Source organism: Sceloporus occidentalis, unplaced genomic scaffold (assembly GCF_023333645.1).
Source record: "Sceloporus occidentalis isolate IW3139 unplaced genomic scaffold, rSceOcc1.0.p SCAF_24, whole genome shotgun sequence".
Lineage (NCBI taxonomy): Eukaryota > Metazoa > Chordata > Lepidosauria > Squamata > Phrynosomatidae > Sceloporus > Sceloporus occidentalis.
Window position 1 is genome coordinate 2,806,918 of NW_028317004.1, and position 22,964 is coordinate 2,829,881.

The window sequence follows — 22,964 nt, forward strand, 5'->3', positions numbered from 1 at the left end:
AGTGTGTATGTAGTTAGAGTGAACTATAAAGCCTACAGAGAGCTATATTGTTGTAAAGTATAAAAGGCAAGGTTTTGTAATTTAGCTCAGAAGTTTATTATATATCCTTCTGATATTGAATAGGTGTAAGATAGGGTTTACCTTCGAAACCAATCATGTTATTGGAAAATTAAAGAAAATATAAAATTCAAAATCTTTGTATATTCCTTGATCTTTTACTTTAAAGGGACATTACAGCCATCATATGCACTTTAATGTATATGATGGCTGCATGGTCCCTTTACATTTTTCCATGGTCTCCATTGGAAATCTACGGGGAGTTTTGCAGAATACCCCCATATGCATTTGCCCCTTTTCCCTACCCCTCTGCCTCCTTGGTTTGCAGGAGAGCTGGTCGGCTAAACTCATCTCCTGGTATCTGCGACCAAATGGTATATAATAAACCATCAGTTAGTGCCAGCTCAGCAAGGGTCCCAGGGGGACCCAGTGCTTGTGGTGACACTGAGTGAATGAATTTTACCATCAAAACGCAACCCATTTCATCTCAACTCAATACCTACCTATTTTCTCATTATTCTAACTTATGCTGTGCTTTTCCTGCGGCCCTACCTAGGGGTGCTCACTCGGTACCACTTGTTCTGCACATAGATAAACTTTCCTGGGTGTCTTGATCTATGTTCTTTCCATATATCCAGGAAATGCCATCCTAATAGATTTAAAGAAAAGTCCTGTACTAGTGTGTGTCTTAACCCCTTATCAATGAAGGCATTTTTACACTTGTGGATGACATTTTCAACATTTCTGCTACTCCTTAATCCACCTTCCTTCAATTCTTTTACCTTAATCAATATTGATGACATTCAGTCTTGCACAAAAGGGCTGCATGTGTCTCTCTGCCAGTGCTTGCCCCGAACCAGTATCCTACTTCTGCTGCTCCTCTCTCACCGGCTTTTTCGGGGTACTGACAAGCTGTTTGAGAAAACAGATGGCACAGACAAGCTGCTTGGGGGAAAAGATGGCACATATGAGATGTTTTGGGCAAAGACGCCACAGACATGCTGTTTTGGGGGCAAAAGTGGCACTAATAACTCTTTGGGCAGAAATGTGGCACTATGGGACATGTTGATTGTGAAGTTGGGGGTACCTAGGGTCCTGTGGTTTCTATTTACGCCCCTTGACTCTCACTTTACTTAGATCTCGTAATCATTGGTAGAACAAGCAGACCTTGGCAAACCATAATAATAATATATAGTTTAACAAAAAAGGTTAAAAGTACATATTCACATTATACAAAAGCTTATTTGTTCTGAGAGGTAAGCTTTATAAGGCACATGTCTACATTTATTAAACAAAGCTGTCTTTCTGTTTTACTTTTCTGGCTTGGCATTGAAAGGGGAAAATAATACTGAGTTCAGGGAGCCAATCAGCTTTGTGATTGCAAAATATAACTCTTTCCAAAGGTTTTGACTCATGCTGGAAGCATCAGGGTACAGGGGGAGGTCTGTGGAGGGTCTGAAGTGATTAACACTATAGTAAACCATTAATTTATGTTAAAGTAATGGGATTAAAACTTGAAATACTGTTTACATAGCAGAACTGGTCCCAGAGTGTTAAGGGTAATTAATTCAAATCTTAAAATGCTCAAAAGAAGAATGCAGTGGCAGTTGCTATGAACGTCAGTGGATTCCCAACAATTAGGTAGAGAACTGTTGTTTTGTTGTCAGTTGTTGTTATAGCTGGGTGACCCAGCATTAGCTCGACGCCAGCACATGACTGTTGAGCCCTTTTGGCTAAGATCAAGCGCATGTGACAGGGAAAGGTTGGCTGGGCTTAGTCTGCCAGGGGCTCGGCAAGTGTGTCATTGTGTGAGGACACATTTTTTTCCCACGTCATTAAATGCACACTGAGCCCTTCATGTTTACACTTTTTTGCTTTTTGCCTCGGATTTAAATATCCCTGGGCTATGGCTGGTAGTGGATGGGTACATTTTTATAATACCATTTATGGGTTATTCACAAGCACTATTTTTAGGTTTTGTGCACATCAGAGCTGAGTCCCTAAAGACTTGGTTTCCACAGTGGCCCAAACACTTGTAGCACCTTGTTGACCTACTTCAAATCAACAAGATTTAACCCCAGGGTTCAAGGAAAAGAAAGCTGACTGTTGAACCCTTTTGGCTAAAAGCCAATGAGTACCTGTGAGAGAGGGAAAACTTGATTATCTGGCATTAAGGCTGAGGATGTAGGGAAACCCTAAGTATCCTTATAAAGCTCCCGGGTTATGTCTACCTGGGTGCTCACCATTTGTGTTATTCTGGGTGAAGGGTATATCCTAGCATGCACTGTGGTTGGGCTTGTGCATAGTTATATGGAGCTTTCCTCTCTTTTTTTTTTTGTTGTTTCTCACTCTAGCCTGGCCTATGGCTGGCTTTTAAAATGCCAGTAATGGGCCGGGGCCTTAATGGGATTTTTTTCTTTTGTTTTTCCCAGTACACTGCACTTTTTTGTTTTAGTGCATGTGTGTCACTTCTTTTTTGGCTTGATTTAGCTTTATTCATTGACCTCACATACACTGAAAATGCACATTGAAAAGTGTCAAGTGGTTAAACAACAAAATGTAACCAAGAACAAGAAAGCAACAAACTAATATATATATATATATATTTTTTTTTGATACAGAGCACATGGATGACTCAGAAAGAAGGGGTGTCTCTGAAACCGCTCTTTTTTTAGCATGTGATCTGCTTCGTTCTCCTGTAGGTTGCCCTGAAGGGATGATCTGTTTTATGGTTTGAGGTACGGCCTGAGGATGTGATCCTAGCTGTATCTCTGCAGTCTTACAAATCCTAAGATTACCATTGTGGAGGTCTGTTTTACATCCTCAGTACCAGTTCATCTGCTGCCTCAAACTTGCCTCTCTCCGATATCATTAAGGTTATTAGATGGTGACTATATTTTACTTTTGGACTACACTGGTGGTGAGGATCTTCAACTGAGAGGGCTTCTTAGCTTTTTTTGTTAAAAGTTTGATTCCATGTGAAGCCCTGGAAAGTGGACATGTAGTACTGAGCATGACTGTTCCGAGTAACAGCCCAATCATTTTTTTAAATATCCGTTAGAGTCACGCACGTCAAACGCTAAGCAGAGCCACTTGGGGCCTCCCTTTTCAGATGGATGGCATCATAGCCTGTTCAGCACCCTTATTGCCTGCACTTGCGAACATGGGCAGTAGAGCCCGCGTTGGCGAGAAACATGTAAAAGCGCTGCTAAAGAAAAAGATTGTTGTGAATTCTTAGAACCTAAGTTGTAATATTAATGAATAAACCCTAATATCCCATGATTACTTGGTTCATAAAAATAACACAAACAAAAATAAAAGAATCACCCAGAGTGGAACGTGAGTTAAGTTCTGCTTGCAATCCACACCCAGTGTACAGCCCTAGGGTGTGCAAAACCATTTGTCATATAAAAAACTCCAGCTTTTATTCATTGTAAAATAATCTCAACATATTTGAACCCTTTTTGCAGACTTTAATGCTTTCAGTCTGCTTGAGTTACAGAATCCAGATCACAGACTGAGATTTTAAACCATTTTATAGAATTACTGTCTTTTATATTGTTTGATATACATTTCTAATTATTATTAAATAAGAATTCCATTGCAGCTGGTGTATTTGTCTTAGGAATGCAGAATACACTTGCACACTTCGTTGCTATTACTAGAAGCAACCTTTTTTTTCTTAAACAAGCTTTATGAACAATAACAAATACACAAGCCTACAGCAGTGTCGCTAGGTGAGCGGCTGAACTTGCAGTGGCGGCGTTCTAGTGACGTCACCCAGGATGGCGGCTCTGCATGGACTGAGGGTCTTGGGCTGGTGCAGTGGGGCCGGTGTGGCAGTACGCGCCGCCTCGTGGCAGTTCCATCGAACCCCTTTACGTAGGGGGCAGCTTCAGTTGGCATTGCAGGGGTTTGTCCAGAGGGGGCGCCTGTTCAGCTCAGAGGTGAAGGGCGAGGACGAGCTGAGGGTCAAATACCTGGAGGGAGAGCAACAAGGTAACTCCGTGACGTCACGACCTGCGCACTCTCTCCTCTGCTATATTAGCAAAGGGACTTCCTTTACCTAGTGAGCCATTCTTAGGTCTGTGACGTTTGTGTTTGAAGGACTTTTGCAAATATTTTTATATATATATATGACAGTTAAAGATTATTATACTATTGTTTTTTTATATATACATCTACTTTCTGTCGAACATATTCACTCCTTTGCTTTTCAAATGCTCCCTCATCTCTCCATCATCATTATCTCGACATATTGCAGAAGTATGACATTTTAATGCAATCCTTGTCACTGTGAGGTATTTAAAAAATGAAAATAACTGAGCTCTCTTGTGCGACCACAATGTGATTCAGCAGTATGCCCCGGCCATGTTTGCAGGACAAATATATTAATCTATTCTCATACGTATAAATAAATGTATTTATTTTTTTGAAGTGTTGATATTCAGGCAACATTTTCTGATGCAGAGATAAAAACAGGTCACTGTGACGAAGATCACTTTATTACCTTTTATTTATTAAGAACCCTGCCCGTGAGCGGCCATTAATATGATACTTTATAAAAAGATTCCTGTCAGGAATGGTGGGCTTCTGAGGTCCCCTCTCGTGAGCTTACAATCTTAGGGAGTAGGATGGATAATTAGGGCAAACCAATATAATTTCCATTATGAATGCAATGTTAGACGTCCTATGAGAATGGTTTGTGGATAAATATATCCACATATATCCGCCAACCTTTTGTGCATCAAAGGCACGTGCATCAGAGACATGTACCTACTTTAGGATTGTTTGATTTGATAATTACTGGCAAAGGTAAGCCATTATATCCGGTCATGAGGGTAGGGTCCCACATGATCTAGGAAAATTCCAAACTTAGCAGAAAGAAGTGATAACTGATGTGAGCAGCCCATCAGAGACCTAACCACAAATGAGCGGCACGTTCCTCCTTGCTTCAGTTATGCAGTAGTGCCCCCACTGAGTTCCGCTGGTGCTTAAAGTGGTCCTTTTGAAGAAGGCCATGTGTTTACAATGCAATTGGACATTTCAGAAAGCAGCGTGTACTTGTACTAACAAGATCAGAGGAGCTGGCACTTTCTGCTTGTAGACAGTGATCCAGTCGACTATAGTCACTAACTGCCTCTGCAGAGAATGACCTGATTTTACCTTAGAACAGTAAAGGAGAGAAATTGCTTGTTAAGCTTCCTGTCACAGCAGCTTGATTGGCCGTGCTTCTGAGAGAGGAGAAAGGATAGTAAATTAACTTTTTACTAATCCCTGGGGAAAAAAAAAAGGTGTTACTGCTCCTTTAAAAAAAAAAAAAAAAGGTGTTAACTGGTCCATCGTCATCATCATCATCCATACTGCTCTGAAGGGAAGCTCCACTATTTTTTTTATTACTATTTTCACGTTAAAATTAACTTTTGAAAGTATTGTGATGGTTTTTTGTTTTTTTTTTGTTTTTGTTTAAACAATTCACATTTTTGTATAAATTTTTCAAACAATTGTTTATTAGTCATTTGTATGTGTTCTAGCTCTGTTATCTTCGCCCAATCTAATATCTTTATTATACTGCCTTGTGGTAAACAAGACAATGATTCTGTCTTAATCACCAACCGACACTCTGACTATTTGAAAGTATATGTGGGAAAGTATTTTATTTGATAAGCAGGGCTTCTTTCGCTTAGTGTGATGACACAGTGCCGGCCTCCTGGTCTGCAGAGCAAAATTTAATAAACCCATGTTTTCTTCCGTTCTACTCTACCATTCTGTAGGTACGTGTTTAAAGAAAAAAATGACCATTTTTCCATGAGACCCTTAAGAATAACCTAAGCGAATGGGGTTCTCGTTACCTAATGTAATAATTAAAACTCAGTGAACACCCTTAAGAGTTGACTGGAATTTGATGACATTAACATTTTGAAGAAGCTGTTCCCCAAGGAACAATAACATCTTTCAAACATTGTTTACTTGTGGGTTCTTTTCTGCTAAATCAACAAAAATGTTGCCTGCCTCAGTCCCTCAAATATCCTACAGTTTATGAGAGTCGTAGACAAGATACTATATTTACTTTATAAGTCGGTGGATTCCAAGTAGATGTCCAAGTAATCATTTGTTGGTTGCGGGATATCTGCTGTCATGTATTCTTAAGAAAGATCTCCCATTTATTCATACTATTTTAATAACGGTGTTAATTCCTAACTAAATCCGTTACTAACTGACCAACTGAGCTCAGTTACAGATTAACAATAACTGCATAGCCCACCATATAATTGATTCAGACCTGCGGGAAGCTCCCCCTTAATTGTGTGTGCTAGTTTATTGCCACGTTTCTCATTTAAGAATGCTGGTTGTGTACTTAATTTTTACTGGGGGAGAAGTCTGGGCCTGACATGTATTCTAAAGATACTTATTACTTTGTGCAAGCGTGTCTAATGCAGGTCATTCATTTCCAACCTTACCGCTGTGACCTTGGATAGCTGGCTGATTAACTTATGGTATTTCCTCCTTAACATGACCTCTATCCCTGCTTGATTCTGGCCACAGTACCCAGTTCCCGACGTTAAGAAGGACTAACACTTCTCTTTAGTGTAATCTTTTTTCACTCCCCATTGAACTCAGCAGCAACTCATGGGAGCCAGGCAGGCCCGGACTGGCCATCGGTCATTTGCCCGGTGGGCCGGCTGGCCCAGGGCCGGATTCACGTAGGGGCTGATGGAGCTGAAGCTCCCAGTCAAGACCGAACTGACTGGGCCTATGCGGCCTCTACGACCGTCTATAACGCAGGACAAAAGGGGCACCTACCCCTTAATCCTGCAAAAACTGCGACCGGGCCCGCCACTCTAGGGGGCCTGGGCAACCCCCACGATCAATTCCGCGGGGCCCGCTACTTACTGGGTAGACGCGCGCGAGCCGGGGACGCAGGAGTCCAACAGAATCACGTTACGTACGTGGCGTACGTCACATGACCCTGCTGCGCATCTGCATCTGCTTCCCTGTTGCCCCCCCCGCCGAATTTGTAACCACCCAGGACAGTCCCAGTCAGGTGCTAACGACGGCACCTTGCCGTCAGTAGCACTACTTTACCTTGATGGAGGTCTGTGGACCTCCATCACCACCTACCCCGGCGATCTGCCCCTCAAAGTGAAGGGCATCACCGGGGCCACCCGATCTGCCCGGTGCCGTCTCGCGCAATGACGCGATGACGTCACCGCTCAACCTTATTAACAACTGACAATTGTCAGTTAAAGAGGTATGGGGGCATGCTCAGGCATCTAAGCAGCTACATACCCCCAACATATATAGATTGTAAAAAAAGAATAACAAATATTAAGTTAAAAAAATAAAAATTTTAACAAAATGGATTTGGGGGTCTCTAAAGGCAGATAAAAAAAGATCAAAATTGCCTAGAGACCCCCAAATTAAATTATTTAAACATAAAGTAGTTTAACTAAAAAGTTTAAGTATTCTAGCTAAATGATCACTGTGGTAGCCAATGTTACCACAGTGATCATATAGCTATAAAAAGTTACATTCCCTTTTTAAAAATGGCCGATACTAATTTTAAATCCTATTATGCCTTTGATCATGGGGTTAAATTTAGCCAACGGTAGAGGGAGGCAATTTTTGAAATCCTGATGAACTGCAAATATTATTAAAATCAGCCATTTAGCCTGTGTGGTACGTGAGTAACCATATCATCCCTGGAGCGCCTTGCATTTTTACTGCAAAACTTATTTTTGCTGTAAAAGTGATTTTTTTTTTCTCCCTTTACCATCATTTCTTTGGGATTGTAACGGGAAAGAATGGTGTGTGCTTCTGCGAGTGAATGGAGATATGAAAGGCGTGTGAATGGTCAGTAATTAGGGTTAAAGCCTTGACGTGGCATTACTGCTCACGTAGGAAGTTAAATTATGGCACAAAAAGTACACATTTGCAAAAACGACATCCCTTGGCGCATCAAATGAGGGGCTGCATGTGTTCCTAGTACAAACCTGGAGTGCGCAAGACAAAAATGAACATGTCGCTATGGTTAGAAAAAACATATTTTCTAGCCAAAGCGACATATTCCATCATTATTTGTGCACTCAACTTTTGTCCTAGAAATACATGTAGCCCCTCATTTGAAGCTCCAAGGGGTGTAGTTTCTTAAAATGGATGAATTGCCTGAATGAGGGAGAACATGAGTTAATATGTGGATGAATTGTCTGAATGAGGGAGAGCATGAGTTAATATGTGGATGAGTTGTCTGAATGAGGGAGAGCATGAGTTAATATGTGGATGAACTGTCTGAATGAGGGAGAGCATGAGTTAATGTGTTTGTGTGTATCATAGATGTATAATTGTGTAAGGGCAAAGATGGCACTAGCAGGATGTTTGAGCCTTGGGCACCAAGATGGCACAGGCAGGGTGTATATGGGACAAAGATGGCAAATCTTATGTGTGTTGTCTGGGTGCTGACCAGGTTCTATGTGGGCAGCGTGGTTGGGGTGTGCAACCTGTGATCTATCCCTGTAATTTAGGGGTTTTAAATATACCTTTAATGCCGTGTTTTTATGTGAATTCCAATTGATCTGTACCTGCAAAGCTGGGTTTGTGTGTTCTTCTGTAGATCCATATCTGCTATGCTATGTTTCCATACATTATTTATGTATACCTGCAAATACAGGGTTTGTATGTCTTGTTCAGTTGATTAATACCTGCAATGCTGTTTCCATGTATTTATTTGATCTATACCTGCAATGCTACATTTCATATATTATTAGTGTATACCTGGAAATACAGGATTTGTATGTCTGATTCAGTTTATTTGATATATACCTTCAGTGCTGAGATCACAAGTGAATTTCAATTGATCTATACATGCAAAGCTGGGTTTGTGTGTTAATGTGTTGATCTATACCTGCTATCGGCAGCAGGGTCTAATATTTATATATATATTTATATATATATCGGCAGCAGGGACTAATATTAATATATATATTGGCAACTGGGGCTAATATTAATATATATGGGCAGCAGGGGCTAATATATATATATATCAGCAGCAGGATCTAATATTTATATATATCAGCAGCAGGATCTAATATTAGGCCCTGAAATCATTTAGTGCAAAAGTTAAGGTATTGTGTTGTTTAAAGGATTTCAAGGATTAGTCTTACTAAATTGTGGCTTCAGGCTTCCCATGTTGAATGTACAAGTATTGTATTGGCCAATAACAAAAGTATAATTCCATAGCACATTACTTTTGGCAATATATATATATATATATATATGTGTGTGTGTTTTTTCAGTGGTATGATTTACTGGTGGAAATTATTAATGCCCCCCCAGTTTGACTGTGGTATGTTGTGTGCCCCCCCTATATATTGTTTCTAGAGTCGCCACTGTTTGAGATTGAGTTAGTGAATTAATGAGTATCTGTGAAGGAGTGAGTGAATGAATGTTTGTGAATGAGTATATGTAAATGAGTATCTGAATGAGGGAATTAATGAGTATCAATGTATGAATGAATATCTGAATGAGTGAATGATTATCTGTGAATTAGTGAATAAATATTTGTGAATTAATATGTGTGTGTGTGATAGCATGGATGTGTAAGGGGGGGCAAAGATGCCACAGGCAGGCTGTTTTGGTGGCAAAGATGCCACAGGCAGGCTGTTTTGGTGGCAATGATGCCACAGGCGGGCTGTTTTGGTGGCAAAGATGGCACAGACGGGCTGTTTTGGGGCCAAAGATGCCACAGGCGGGCTGTTTTGGTGGCAAAGATGCCACAGGTGGGCTGTTTTGGTGGCAAAGATGCCACAGGCGGGCTGTTTTGGTGGCAAAGATGCCACAGGCGGGCTGTTTTGGTGGCAAAGATGGCAAGTCCTATTCTTCCAATCTGGGTCCTAGGCAGATCTGGGTGCCAGGTCTGATTTGATACTAAAGGGGGGGGGTGGCTGGCATAAATACACAATGTGGGTCTAGCTGTCGGGGCAATACGCAAGGGTGCGGGGGCATTAATTCACAATCGGGTGCTGGCTGGGGCATCACATAAATCAATACTAAAGTGGGGCTGGCTGGGGGCATAAATACACAATGGGGGCTCTCTTGAGTGCCTAAATACACGTGGGGGCTGGCAGCATCAATACACAAGAGGGCCAGCTGCAGCCATCACATAAATCAATACCAAAGGGAAAGCGTCCGTGGAAACCCTCCGGATGCGGGTATCGGGGTGGCAGAGCCTGTCCTGGGGTATGTGTTTGGGTGTTGGTGTGCCAGAGCCTGCCCTGGTGTGTGTACGAACACAGAAAAGAACCCCAGCACTCCAATCAGCTTACAATCCTTAGGTTACTCTATTCAGAGAAAGCAAAACAAAAAAAGCAAGGTTTCGGCCAAACAGGGCCTTTGTCAAGCTCAAAAGGCCTTGTTTGGCCGAAACGTTGCTTTTTTGTTTTGCATTCTGTGAATAAAGTAACCTAAGGACTGGAAGCTGATTGGAGTGCTGGGGTTCTTTTCTGTGTTTGTATACTTCAAGAGGGTTTATGCTGTCCCTTTTTTCCTGATAGCACCCAGCTTCCTGGGAGTTGAGTGCTGGACCATTTTTTTCTTTTTTAACTGTCCTGGTGTGTGTGTGTCTGGATGTCGGTGTGGCAGAGCCTGTCCTGGTGTGTGTTTGGGTGTCGGTGTGGCAGAGCCTGTCCTGGGGTGTGTGTCTGGGTGTTGGTGTGGAAAAGCCTGTCCTGGTGTGTGTGTTTGGTTATCTGTTTCCTTAATTTACAGTAGGAACTTTTTCCTTTTTCGCTTATCCGATGAGATAAAATGCCCACTTGAAGTTGTAGTGACTTCAGGGGACAAAACATTCAAGGCCCTGAAATCACCCTGAAATAGTGGAAAAGATAAGGTATTCTGTTATTTACTCTATAATATTTATTTCATGGATTAGTCGCACTAAATTGTGCCTTCAGGCTTCCCATGTTGAATGACCAAGTATTATGTATGTGTATGTACATATATGTTTTTTCATAAAAATGGGCTGCTCAGTCTGAAATGCCCGGGCCTATTTTTTGTCCCAGTCCGGGCCTGGAGCCAGGAGAATTAATCATTCGCTTAATGCTCTCTACTTGCAAATGACACAGTGTTACCCCCAAGGTGAATTGCCATTATTCTAGGTATTATTATAGTATCTGCTCCGGCATAAACGATAATTTATTGATTGCTGCATGTTGGTGTACAGTGTTATTGACGACTAGATGTAGGATTTTGGGAGGCACCCCCCTCCAATAACATCATACTTATTTATATATGATAGTGAATGAAATTCCTTATCCAAAGGTTCGAGCCAAAGTGGAAACTAGCATGTGGTGGTGGAAGTATATTGAGTAGAGAAAAGGTAAATTGATATGTGAAATGTAGAAATTAATTTGCAGTACTGCTCGTGAGAAATAGAGAGAGCGCTTTTGTTTAGACTTGATCGGGTGTTTTTATTATCATTTCCCCCTCCCAGGTAAGAAGAAAAAAATCTAACCCCAACCCATGTGCATACCTCCTAACACAGGGAATACGTACAACGAAATAACAATAATAATAAAAACAAAAGAATATGTACAACAAAATAATATTAATAAAAACAAAAAAAATAAGTACAACAAAATAATAATAATAATAAAAACAAAAACACTGTTCTCTGAAATAAACAAAGCAGCATTCAGTCCTCTGTAGTTAGACAACCACTTAAAGTCATTAGAACATTCAGCAATGTATAGGCACAATGGGAGCATTCAAAATTATGACCCTGAGTATTTTAAAATCATTTGAACGTTAGACTCAATGTTCCCGTAAGCCACCATCGGTATTGGAGCTCCTCAGCCCACTCCTGGGTGTGCGTGGCATCAACGTGTATTTTGCCCTATGGACTTGCTCCTGCTCGTTAATAATGTTTAATATATCAAAGAAATATTTTGTTTTTATATTTATAGAAATGTAATGAAGTTCAGTGTATTTTGTTACCTTTTGTTTATATGGTGCCGGCACATTTTACAGCGCTGTATGCTATTTTAGAGATTTTATGAGGTTCTAGGAAACAAAAAAGAAGGGAAGAGTTCACCTTCTTTTCTCTGTTTTCAGCAAATAAATATATACCCAAGAACTGCCATCACACTGTCCACATCTCCCCTGGCGATGGCAGAAGAGAAGTCTTTTCCTTGTCTTTAGTGCTGCGATATCGCCATAGGGCCATTAAAGGAGTAACATTCCGTTTCCCCTGTTTAGGTGGAGCCTTATGGAAGTAATTTGTTCCTTTCGTTTAGAAGTATGTACCGTAACAGAGGCACATTGAGTTTTACGCATAATAGCCACTCGATGTTCTGTGTTATTGAAATCCACTCTGGAGTAGGTGATGTCCAAAAAGGTATAATACGCGTCGTGGTTACTGCTTCAGCTTGGGAACAATTTTGACAAAAAGCAGAAGGTGTTACCATAGCAACCTCATTTTTTTTAGAGAATGTTGCAACTTAAAAGGAATATTCAAACAGCTAAATATGTACTTAGCCTTTTGCTTTTGTATAAACGCGTTCTGTTTTTTTTCCCTTTTTCTTCCCTTTTTTCTGAAAAGGATGTACAGTCCGCCCAGAACACAGCATCCTAGCACAGCATGTGAATTTCTTTTTAAAGCTATTTAATGAATTGATGGAGTGGGCCCATAATTTGTAGTGTGTGATTTTATTGTGAACGATGGGTCTTTCGCATCCTCCATGCTAGGTAGGTGACGGCCGAGCGAAGGCAAAGAAAGAAGCAGACACGAGAGTAAAGAAGTCTAAAAGACATTAATTGCAGGGTCGCACAAAGGCTACGTTAACTGTACAGCATGCCTGTGTGTGTGGTGTGTTGTGGTTCTGAGGGCACATGTCCGTTAGCTCTAGATATAACGTAGATATAACGTAAATGGAGATTGCATATCTGTTTTAAAAAAAGGGCTAAAAACGTAGCCCTCACTTTTCTATTAAAGGAGCTGTTCCACCTGTTATATTGAATTTAACACTACTACCGCGAGAGCAGCGGTAAAATTATTCCTAGTGCTTTTGAATGCCCGCAAGATTCTTTTAAAATAAATTTATGATCGTAAAAGATTTTGCTGCCATATTTGCCATATTTTGCCATATTTTTTTCTGGGGATGTGTAACCGCCATGTGACACGAAAGCTGATAACTGCAATAGAAACTGAGAAAATATGCTTCTTAAAAGATTGTGATGAAACCTTCAATGGAGAGAACACAATGACAGATTTGCTTTAAGGGATACGTGGTATTCCCTTTTAATTGTACCCTTACATTGTCATGGTCCCCCCTTGCAAATGCATGGGGGATTCTGCAGATACAAAGTTCTTTAATGTGCATTATTTGTTTAGGAGATTGGTGGGGACAAGGAAGCAACACAATGTTTTGTCTAGGTAGAGCAACATCTTTAGCGGGCGGTTATTATTTTTTTTTTTTTTTTTTTTTATGAACGGCGGTTCTTAATAGAAAGTAATGCAAGTCTAAGAGTATCTTTGGAAAATGACGCATAACAGTTATTCCACCCAAGCCTCCTGCTATATTTATGCAAAATAACAACGTTGTCGGAGCTCTGAATCCCTCTGGAGTTGGAGTGGCTTGAACATTTCAGTAAGCGGCGTGTACTTTACAAGTTACACGCTACTTTCTCTGGGTGTCTCTTGCTGATAAGTTACTCTTTCCTTCTGCGCGATAGCAATAGATGGGGTTGTAGACCTTTTTGAGACAGAGTTGTTGATAGTATTGTTATTCCAGTAATATGTTAAAATTTCATAACTGATTTCACATGTCTGTCAAGCAACTGCTTTGCTTTCTTAGTAAACTTGTTTTATTTTATTAATCCTGATTAAAATAGCAGTACCTGGTTTTAACCTTTGCCTGCCTCTTTATTGCTGACGTGCCACCTTTAATGATGATAATATATCTGTGTTTTATCAGAAAAAAAAATACATTTTCAAAGGAGTAGCTGACAACTGTTTTGAAATAAGAGATACCGATACAGTTAGTTAAAAAATAGCTATTATTGTACAAGTTCAAAAAGTCTTATCGCTAAAGAAGCCTTCCGATTGGTTGCTAAGGTAGTTAGAGCACTTTTTATACATATCTCCCATTGCGTCAGGACACATGCTGGAGTTCTCAGGAGGACGTTTAGGCGCGCGTATCGTGTGAGGGAATGTGCATAGATTTACCAGGATTGACATCTGCAGTCCTGTAATCTTATAGACTAAAGTAATGTAATATTTGGCTTGGGTTACTTTTTATTAACAGGTGGTTTGAAAGTGCATGGGTCAGGATCGCCATAGATCCTGTACTTTATGATGCGTTAATTGTACACCCAGCACTGGCTAAGCTTACATTTTGGACCAGGAGCAAATCTCTTTTGCTGTTAAGGCTTCTTGCTAGCCAGATTCTTTCTAAGGTTAAATGATTTAGTACAGCTTACATTTATATGATAACCATTGTACTGATTTATCTCCAGTTCAGACCATCCTGTACTTATTAACACCTTCTGTCGTTGAATTTGTAATGCAGGTTTTTTAACCCGAGATACGGAGGGATTTCAGTTGCAATGTGAAAAAAATAAATAAAATCAAGTTACTTTATATTCAATTACTCCACCTGTCCATACTGACACCTTTTCTTCTTCTTCTTCTTCATCCTATCTACAGGAATCGTGGTGCTGGGGATAAATAGACCACAAGCAAAAAATGCTATCAGTAAAAATCTGGTTAAATCGGTAAGTTTGTAAATACTTGTATAGCACACAGACACACACACATAAGACATACGATGTTTTAAGTACATATGAAGTGCTGCTTGAATTTTTCCCCCCATCTTTAAAATGGTCGGAAAGTTGGATTTTCCTTCCGAGTCTAGGCACACTCATGACTGCTTATGATGTTTAACGTAATGTTTCAGTTGGCGTGACATCACTGGATAGAAAATGCCAAAAATATTGCCTGTAAACAGATTTCTAAAGAAGTCCTGCAAACTGATCTTTGAAATACTTTAACATTTTGACTGTATTGAATAAATTAACCCCTCTTTGCTAAGAGACCGTGAGTTGGATCTAACCTTTTTCAATAACAATAGATGCAGTTACCAAAAAAGACTGCAGTTATGGGTTATGGATAAGCTTGCACCTCTCCAGCAAACACACAGGGAAATAGTGCCAATGTAACAGGGAAGTTCTGATATATCTCTTCATGCATTGGCAAGGGCCCAAACAAACGATAATTTAAAAGGAACACTCAGCTATCATAAACATATTGTGCATAATCATATGTACTAGAGTGCCCCTTTAAACCAACTCCTTATTGTTTCATTTACCCGACTTGCTCCATATTTGTACAACATGATGACACAGGGCCCATTCACTTTACTTCCATCAATTACACGTCCCCATTACCATAGCCAGCTACAACGGTATCTGTATTTACAAGTGCATTTAAAGGGACTCATCTTTAGATCTGTTAGTATGATATATACTCTGTCAAATGGCTAGCAAACATATAGTAAAGATATTATAATATTTTCCTACTTGCTTGCTGCCGCAGGGAGGCCCTGTCTCTGCATTGATGTAGTCCCCAGCATATACATCTGTGGGCTTAGTCCATGCGTTATGCTTTGGTGTGAGCTCAGTGGACCGCAGGAGGGCCTGCATGTGCTGAAAGACCCTATTTGCGATAAAATGGGCCAGAATGGGAGACAGAGTCCTTTGTAAATGTATTTAAACTCCATTTACATGCCTTTAGAATTCAGTATTATTGAGGAATATTCTACTACTTTAGAAATCAAACATAATAAACACAAACAATGGAGAATGAAAGCCCTGCATAGTGTGAGGTCTTGGTGGCACTCATCCCCTTCTATTTTTATTGTTTTATAGATGATGAAGGCAGTAGATTCACTGAAGAGCAATAACAAAGTACGGACAGTAATCCTGCGGAGTGAAGTTCCGGGAGTGTTTTGTGCTGGTAGGTAGTCCTAGTTACTGTTGAAAATTAGCAGACTAGTTAGCATTTTATAGGAAGACGTGTCCAGTATAAATATGTTGGTAGACTTGGGGAATGGGTCACCTTCAGTGCATATTACATTCTAAAACCAAAGAAAAGGTTTGTAGTGTATAATTAGTGTTCTGAAACAAATATGTAAACTTTCTGGAATAATAAAAATTGTAATCTCTTACGTAATTTATTTTGCTTTCCTTTGTACCTGAACCAGTATCTTATTTTCTTCAGCTCGTGTCAGTTGCTTTTCTTGCCCAGCGTCTGAAGTCAAAAATAGGGAAAAGGCCTCAAGTTTTCTATATAGAGGGTTATTGGAGTTTGGCGACCTTCCTATGGTGTCCATTTTAAAAGTTGCCTAATGCAGCGAGTAGGTTGGGCACTTGAGTTCATTGTACATTTTTATGTAATGGAAATTTCCTCACATTTAGAAAGGAGAAACAACAGCATGAGGCTTGAAATGAACATTATGTCCTGTTCAAGTGGTGCTTTGAAAGAGGGAAAATTGACACAAGGGTCTGATTTCAAGAATAAAGGGGGCACATGCGCACACCCCAGACTTTAAAATGGACAACAAATGGATTAAAATGGATTTAGCATCCCTTGGATCGATTTCTGTAGACCAAATGAAGACTGGCATTTTTCATTCTTGTAATTTGGAATTATAAGTATAGTGTGAAGAGAACTAAGATAGCTCCATACGTATGATTCTTTGTCTTTATATTGGAGCAAATAATAATTGTAAAGCCCTCCCCAGTATTACTCCACAAATTACCTTATGCAACTGATTTATGAATCATATAGCGTGCTTTAATTGCGAAGTCTGTTTCTTAGAATATGCTAATAAGGGATAGAAGATTGTTGTGAATTGCTGCATGCTTTTCAGTGATAGTGTGCCAGAATTACCCAGTGCAAACCTTTGTCATGTTCAAATGTTATATTAAAGTAAAGATTAAAGAGTGACAGAAATAGATTGACTTCCATTCACGTTCCATGTGCTTTTACATGATAAGGACTCTCTCCTGTTAGCCTCTTTGACTTTTCCCTAGACTAAGGAGTTCTATCTATAGAAAAGCTTAAGCTTTGTTCTAGCAGCCGTTCCTCAAGAGTAACCCACACCATGCAAACAAAGTGAGTTGCTGCTAACATGAATTGGATTTTTTCTCACGTTTAACCGGATTAATTACATCAACACATATTTTAGGGCAGTCGGAGTGCTGCAGGAGTTACACAGCCAGGTGAAAGTAATGGGTTAAAGATGGGCTCCAACTTGAATCATAGCTGATAAATCCAGTCATGCTTTCCGTGAACATTTGTAGCGTTGGAAAGTTTGTTATGTAACCAACACCTGCTCTTTGAGAGATATGGTAATTTTTAACACTTTTTTTTCCATTTTAAAATGATGTAATAGATAGAAAAGGTTACCCTAATATAATGTGTGTGTATAATAAAATCAGGGAAGGTTTTTCGGCGTCTTTTTACACAGAGCCAGGTCAGACCTTCTTGTTGGACAAATTTGCGAGTGAAGTGCAGTGAGAGAGTTAAGAGCAATCCAAATATAATAGCATTGTTTGAGATATATATATATATGATCAGATATTTGACCTGGGCTGCAAAAGTACACTCTATTCTGTGTATCATTCTTTGAAAACAAGTAGCTTAATTGTTAATGAAGTTAACCATGTTCTAGCTGGGATGTTCAAAATACTGCCCTGTTTATGACCCCCAAGGTCTGGGGTTGTGTATTTCATCAAGTAGTTAATTCTGTGAAGTGACAAGTACATGTAATTGATTTGCCACATTCATAATTAGAAAGCATCTGATTAAATTGCTATTAAGGATTTCTTGTTATATTGTTGCAACTATGCTACCCACGAGACTTTTACATGAGACAAAAGGTGTTATAAATATGTATGTACATGTAACGTACCAAGCTGGATAACAAGATGTCGCAGACATATGCTCATCGTGTTTGTGTGCTGCTACGTTCTAATCAGCGTCTGATTCGGCTACAGACTCCAGAATCACCATCAGGTGCCAGTCTTTCTTTTATCTGCCACTATCACGGTAGCGCTGCGGCAGATCGTCATGGCTGCCTGCACCAGTCTCCCCTTCTCATTATGCCAGTATATTGAACCCTGTACTAGCTGGACGGCCATCATTTGACAAGCCAGACGCATTATTGCGCTGCACGTAAATCCTATTCCTCCTGTGCAGGGCTGTCCTGTGGTATACGTATTCTGTGACCCTCTTAAATAAGAGGTAACTTAATCCCTTTGAGTGGCAAAATCAGCGATAAGCAATTACTATCACCCACCTATACATATAACATGTATAATAACCTTGGCCATAGTCTAGGTGGTTTCCTGTCATAGTTGCTTATATGGTTTAATTGTTAACCTACCTGCATCTTTATAACATACATATATAACCTTCATTTTATAAATATTCTTCCAGTGTGCTTTAAGCCTGCCATGTGATGTGAAATAGATATCTGGTTGATAATTATATTATTGTAAAGATTTGTTTGAAAAGTAGAATTACATGTAATTATATAGATAGATATATATATACCGTATTGGCTCGGATATAGGCCGCCCCCGTATATAGGCCGCACCCTAAAAGTTTGGTGCTTTTTTAAAGAAAAAGTTTAATTAGCCACTTAAAGTCGTGGTACAGAACCACTTATAGGTTTCTAGAACATTTCTTAGATCGTCTGGTCTTTTTGCTCTGCCGGATTTTTCCTTTTGCTCCAGAACCACAGATTAGTTTGAATTTATCATGTGATAACAACAGATTTTCTTTCCCTAAAACTGCATATCACGCTAAATTTACAATGTCTTTGACTCATCAAAATACCATTCTATGTTTATTATTTATTTTTTTTTAGCTTAATGAGGATCACATTCATGTTATGCCTTTTAAAAAAAAATTCTGGCTTCCTGTTTGGAGTTTCTGAAAATAAAAAACACGGGGTTTAATGGATTGCTTTGTGTTTTTCTAAGCATAATTCCTGGTGACATTCTTATTCTAGAACTCTTTCACCCCCTTTCAAATCACTATTAACCTACACTATTGAGACCGGGTATCCTTGATCTATGACACATATTTTATATTAAAAATAAATAAATAAATAAATAAATAAATAAAGAACATTGTCAAGCATATGGATGAATTTTGTTCTTACGAGATTATGGATATATTTACTCCATTACATATATGTTATAAATCAATCTCTGGTAATTTTCATTTTAATCTCTACTTGTTAGTCATATACACCGGTCAAGGCTTTATGTGCTACTATAAAGAAAACCAGCACACCATCATATATGGTCCTCCTCAGTGCACATTTATCCATATTAAGCATTTTAATAGCGCTCTGCAAGTAATTACAAATTGCCCTTATGTTATGCCTGCTTTGCAGCTCACTAAGCCAAGATGACTGGTTAATTAGGCCAGATGCCCAACATTGCTGTTCTCTGACAGGGAGCGTGATGTAGTGAAATTAACATGCTTCATCTGTAACGTTCTCAAATTATTTTTGATAAGTTTGTCAGTTTCCCATATGACAACATAATTTGACAAGTATAATTTTTTTTTTTTTTATAAAAAAATGTGTCATTTGATGCTGCCAGTTGAAGTGAAATATCTCTTAAACACTTATATTTATAAATGAGGTTGATAACACCATTGCAACATAAAATGACAAACATAGTTTCATAAAGTAGTAATGCAAGTACTATTAAGTATACTTATATGGCAACAACTGGCACACATCATCGAGGTAGGGAAAGAGTACTGGATGGCAGCCCTTATCATAATTGCTACATTTCCAGGGTTTGACCAGGAGTCCAACCTCAACATATCAGAGGCAGGTTCTGAAAGTCCTTCAGCCCGGGGTTGGCTTCTTTATTCTTTACTCTGATTACATGATATCTGAATGTTCCCTATGCTTTAAATCCCAATTTCAATACATAATATCTTTACCTTCTGACAAGTCATTGTTTTCATAGTACCAAGTCACTACGTCTGAATCTTTGTGGTGGACTTTTAAAGGGCTAATATTGGATTGTCACATATGATAGTAAGTAAGTAAATATCGAATTATTATGATTTATCAATTTAAATAGTCATTGTAATCCACTGAGCTGTGTAATGTCTCTTCAGTGGTTGGTGCCATTAAAGTGCATGTGTTTTAGACGGGGGGGGCAGCTGCATCAGACGTAGTAACAGCGGTGCTTGGGCATTGTCTACTAAAATGGAAAGTAAGGCAAACGCTAGCATTTAAGGCCCGTACCATCAAAATAGCACTGTGATGTAAACATTTAAAATCAAACTTAGACTAGTATGATTGCTAAACTACTGACAAAACAGCTATGCATTACTTATTGAAATAACCACATATATTTACGGTCTTTCATTTGTTTAATGAACTTGACTAAACCTTTCTAAATACAAATGAAACTGTCTGTATTATATTTCATTTGTGTTTGTAAATTGTGTAATTTTACTACACACGTTATGCACTTTTTTTTTTTATAGTGCTATAAAGTAGATTGTGAATCATCTTAACCGGTAATTTGCCCCTCCTAGGTCCCTGTCTGTCGAGCATGTTTTGCCCAAGGTGGTTTTAACCTTTTTTTTTTTTTTTTTTTAGAGGCTTTGCTCTGTTTAGGTGTTTTTGTAACAATTTCATTTTATGCCAATCTCTGTATTTCTTTTAAGCAAATCGAGGCTGTTTTTTTCTGTGTTACGAACATTTCATGTCGCTAGTGGCACAATCTGTGTTTGGCCATCATAAAGAAGTACAATTAAAATGAACTCCAAACAAAACAATAGATGAATAAAATAACCTTAATTCCCAAAATTCCATTCCACTCTAATACAAATTCTTGAAAATGTTGATGAGTACAGCCCATAGCGAAATGGTCGGCTAACTGTGAAAGGGTTAATACTTCCGAAGAACAGTATAGATTCATGCTGTCTATATTATTAGGAGATTAGATACTCTTTACATTATTGAGGACAAGCAGTATAGGTCTGATGGCACAAGGATGATCGATATGGCTTACTGGAATCCACCAAGATGACCAAGGTGGAAGTTGTTTATTGCCAAGTTCTATTCCCTGCAATAGTAACGTGCTGAATAATTGACAGTTGTTTGTTCAGGTAAGATTAGCATTGGTGGGTTAAGCGATGGAAAACCTACATAATTCTTGTACTCCCCCATGGCATTATGTAGTCACTGAAGACTCCTTTTACTTCAGTTGCTCCGATCAGCACTGATATGTCAAAACAATTCCATTCTGAACCCCTACACCACTTGTAAACGTGTAAAGGTTGGAAGTGGAGATGGTTGTATTCCTGGGGGCTATTGTCCACATAGATTTGAAAGATTGTTTCTCATGTCTCTGCCTTCGCAGAAGCAGTATGCTGATGATGGTATTTTAGTTTCTCCGCCAGCTTTTGATATTCCGCTGCAGTCTAAGCGGAGCAGTTATGCACGATTCACTGAGATCTGTATCATTTCAAAGCAGGCACTAACTGGCAGGACTTATGGCTATTGTTTGTTAATCTCATCAGAGCATGTAAAGGAAGTATGTCTTTTTGCACGTAGGATTCTTGACATGGTTATTATATGAACTTGAAAGTACACCTATGAGATTTGATTTCTGTTTTGCATTGGAATGTGTAGCCTCTAAAGGGGGGTTAGCACGGACGCTTGACATTCCCAACATTGCAAACCATAAGATGTTTCTTAACTGAATTAGGTCATGTTACCTCAAGGTTTTTTTTCAGCTTGCCTTCTGTAACAACACTTGAAGGCATTTTCAAAAATACAGTATGAATCGGTGATTAAGAACTGGATTAGAAGTGTACAAAATGCTAAGATGCAAGCAACTTCTTGGCACTGAGTAATGAGCATCTGAGATGCACGTCATCTCACTTGTTAATGTGCGGCGTGACCTTCATGGCTGTGTGAGCATTAAAGTCCGATGGATGGGTACGATGGTACGCAATTCCTGGAAAATATTGTGTGTGTTAAAATGTGTGCCTTCTAGGTTGTTAAATATACAGGTTGCAAGTTGATGAACATTTTGTTTATTCATGGTAGATCAATATATGTTTAGGGCTGCAACAACTAATCGATAAAATCGATAATGAAAATCGTTGCCAACGAATTTCATTATCGATTAGTTGAATCGATTTTTATCGATTATTAAATGAGGGTTTTTTCAGAGCAAACGCTCTGAAAAATACCCCTCATTATATAATCCGTTTAGTCTGACTCACAGCAGCAGCTCCTACTTACCAGTCCCTCCCTGTAATCACTGTGACAACTGGCCCCGCCCCCTTCCTTCTCCCAGAAGGCCAGAACCACATGGCTGTGACACTCATCTAACTGTAAGTATAAAATTAATATTTGGGCTGCTGAAAGTTAGGGGAGGTGGGAGTTAATTTAGGGGCAGTTATGGTTAATGGGGTGTTTAGAGTTAATTTAGGGACAGTTATGGTTAATAGGGTGTTTAGGGTTAATTTAGGGGCAGCTATGGTTAATAGGGTGTTTAGGGTTAATTTAGGGGCAGCTATGGTTAATGGTGTGTTTAGGGTTAATTTAGGAGCAGCTGTGGTTAATGGGGTGTTTGGGGTTAATTTGAGGCAGTTTTGGTTAATGGTATGTTTAGGGTTAATTTAGGGGCTGTTGTGGTTCATGGGGTCTTTAGGGTTAATTTAGGGGATGCTGTGGTTGATGGGGTCTTTAGGGTTAATTTAGGGGCAGTTATGGTTAATGGGGTGTTTAGGGTTAATTTAGGGGATACTGTGGTTGATGGGGTGTTTAGGGTTAATTTAATGAGGACTGAGGGTT

At 39.3% G+C, this 22,964-nt stretch overlaps 1 protein-coding gene across 1 annotated transcript in view; it reads left to right on the plus strand.

Moving 5' to 3' along the window:
- The first annotated feature begins 3,842 nt into the window (after positions 1-3,842).
- LOC149300514 (methylglutaconyl-CoA hydratase, mitochondrial-like) overlaps positions 3,843-22,964 on the plus strand; it is a 96,140-nt gene continuing 77,018 nt past the window's right edge. Inside the window, exons 1-3 of the mRNA XM_089485191.1 lie at positions 3,843-4,056; positions 14,759-14,826; positions 15,979-16,066. Of these exons, the coding sequence (XP_089341317.1) occupies positions 3,843-4,056; positions 14,759-14,826; positions 15,979-16,066 (370 nt within the window). The remainder of the gene's footprint in view (positions 4,057-14,758; positions 14,827-15,978; positions 16,067-22,964) is intronic.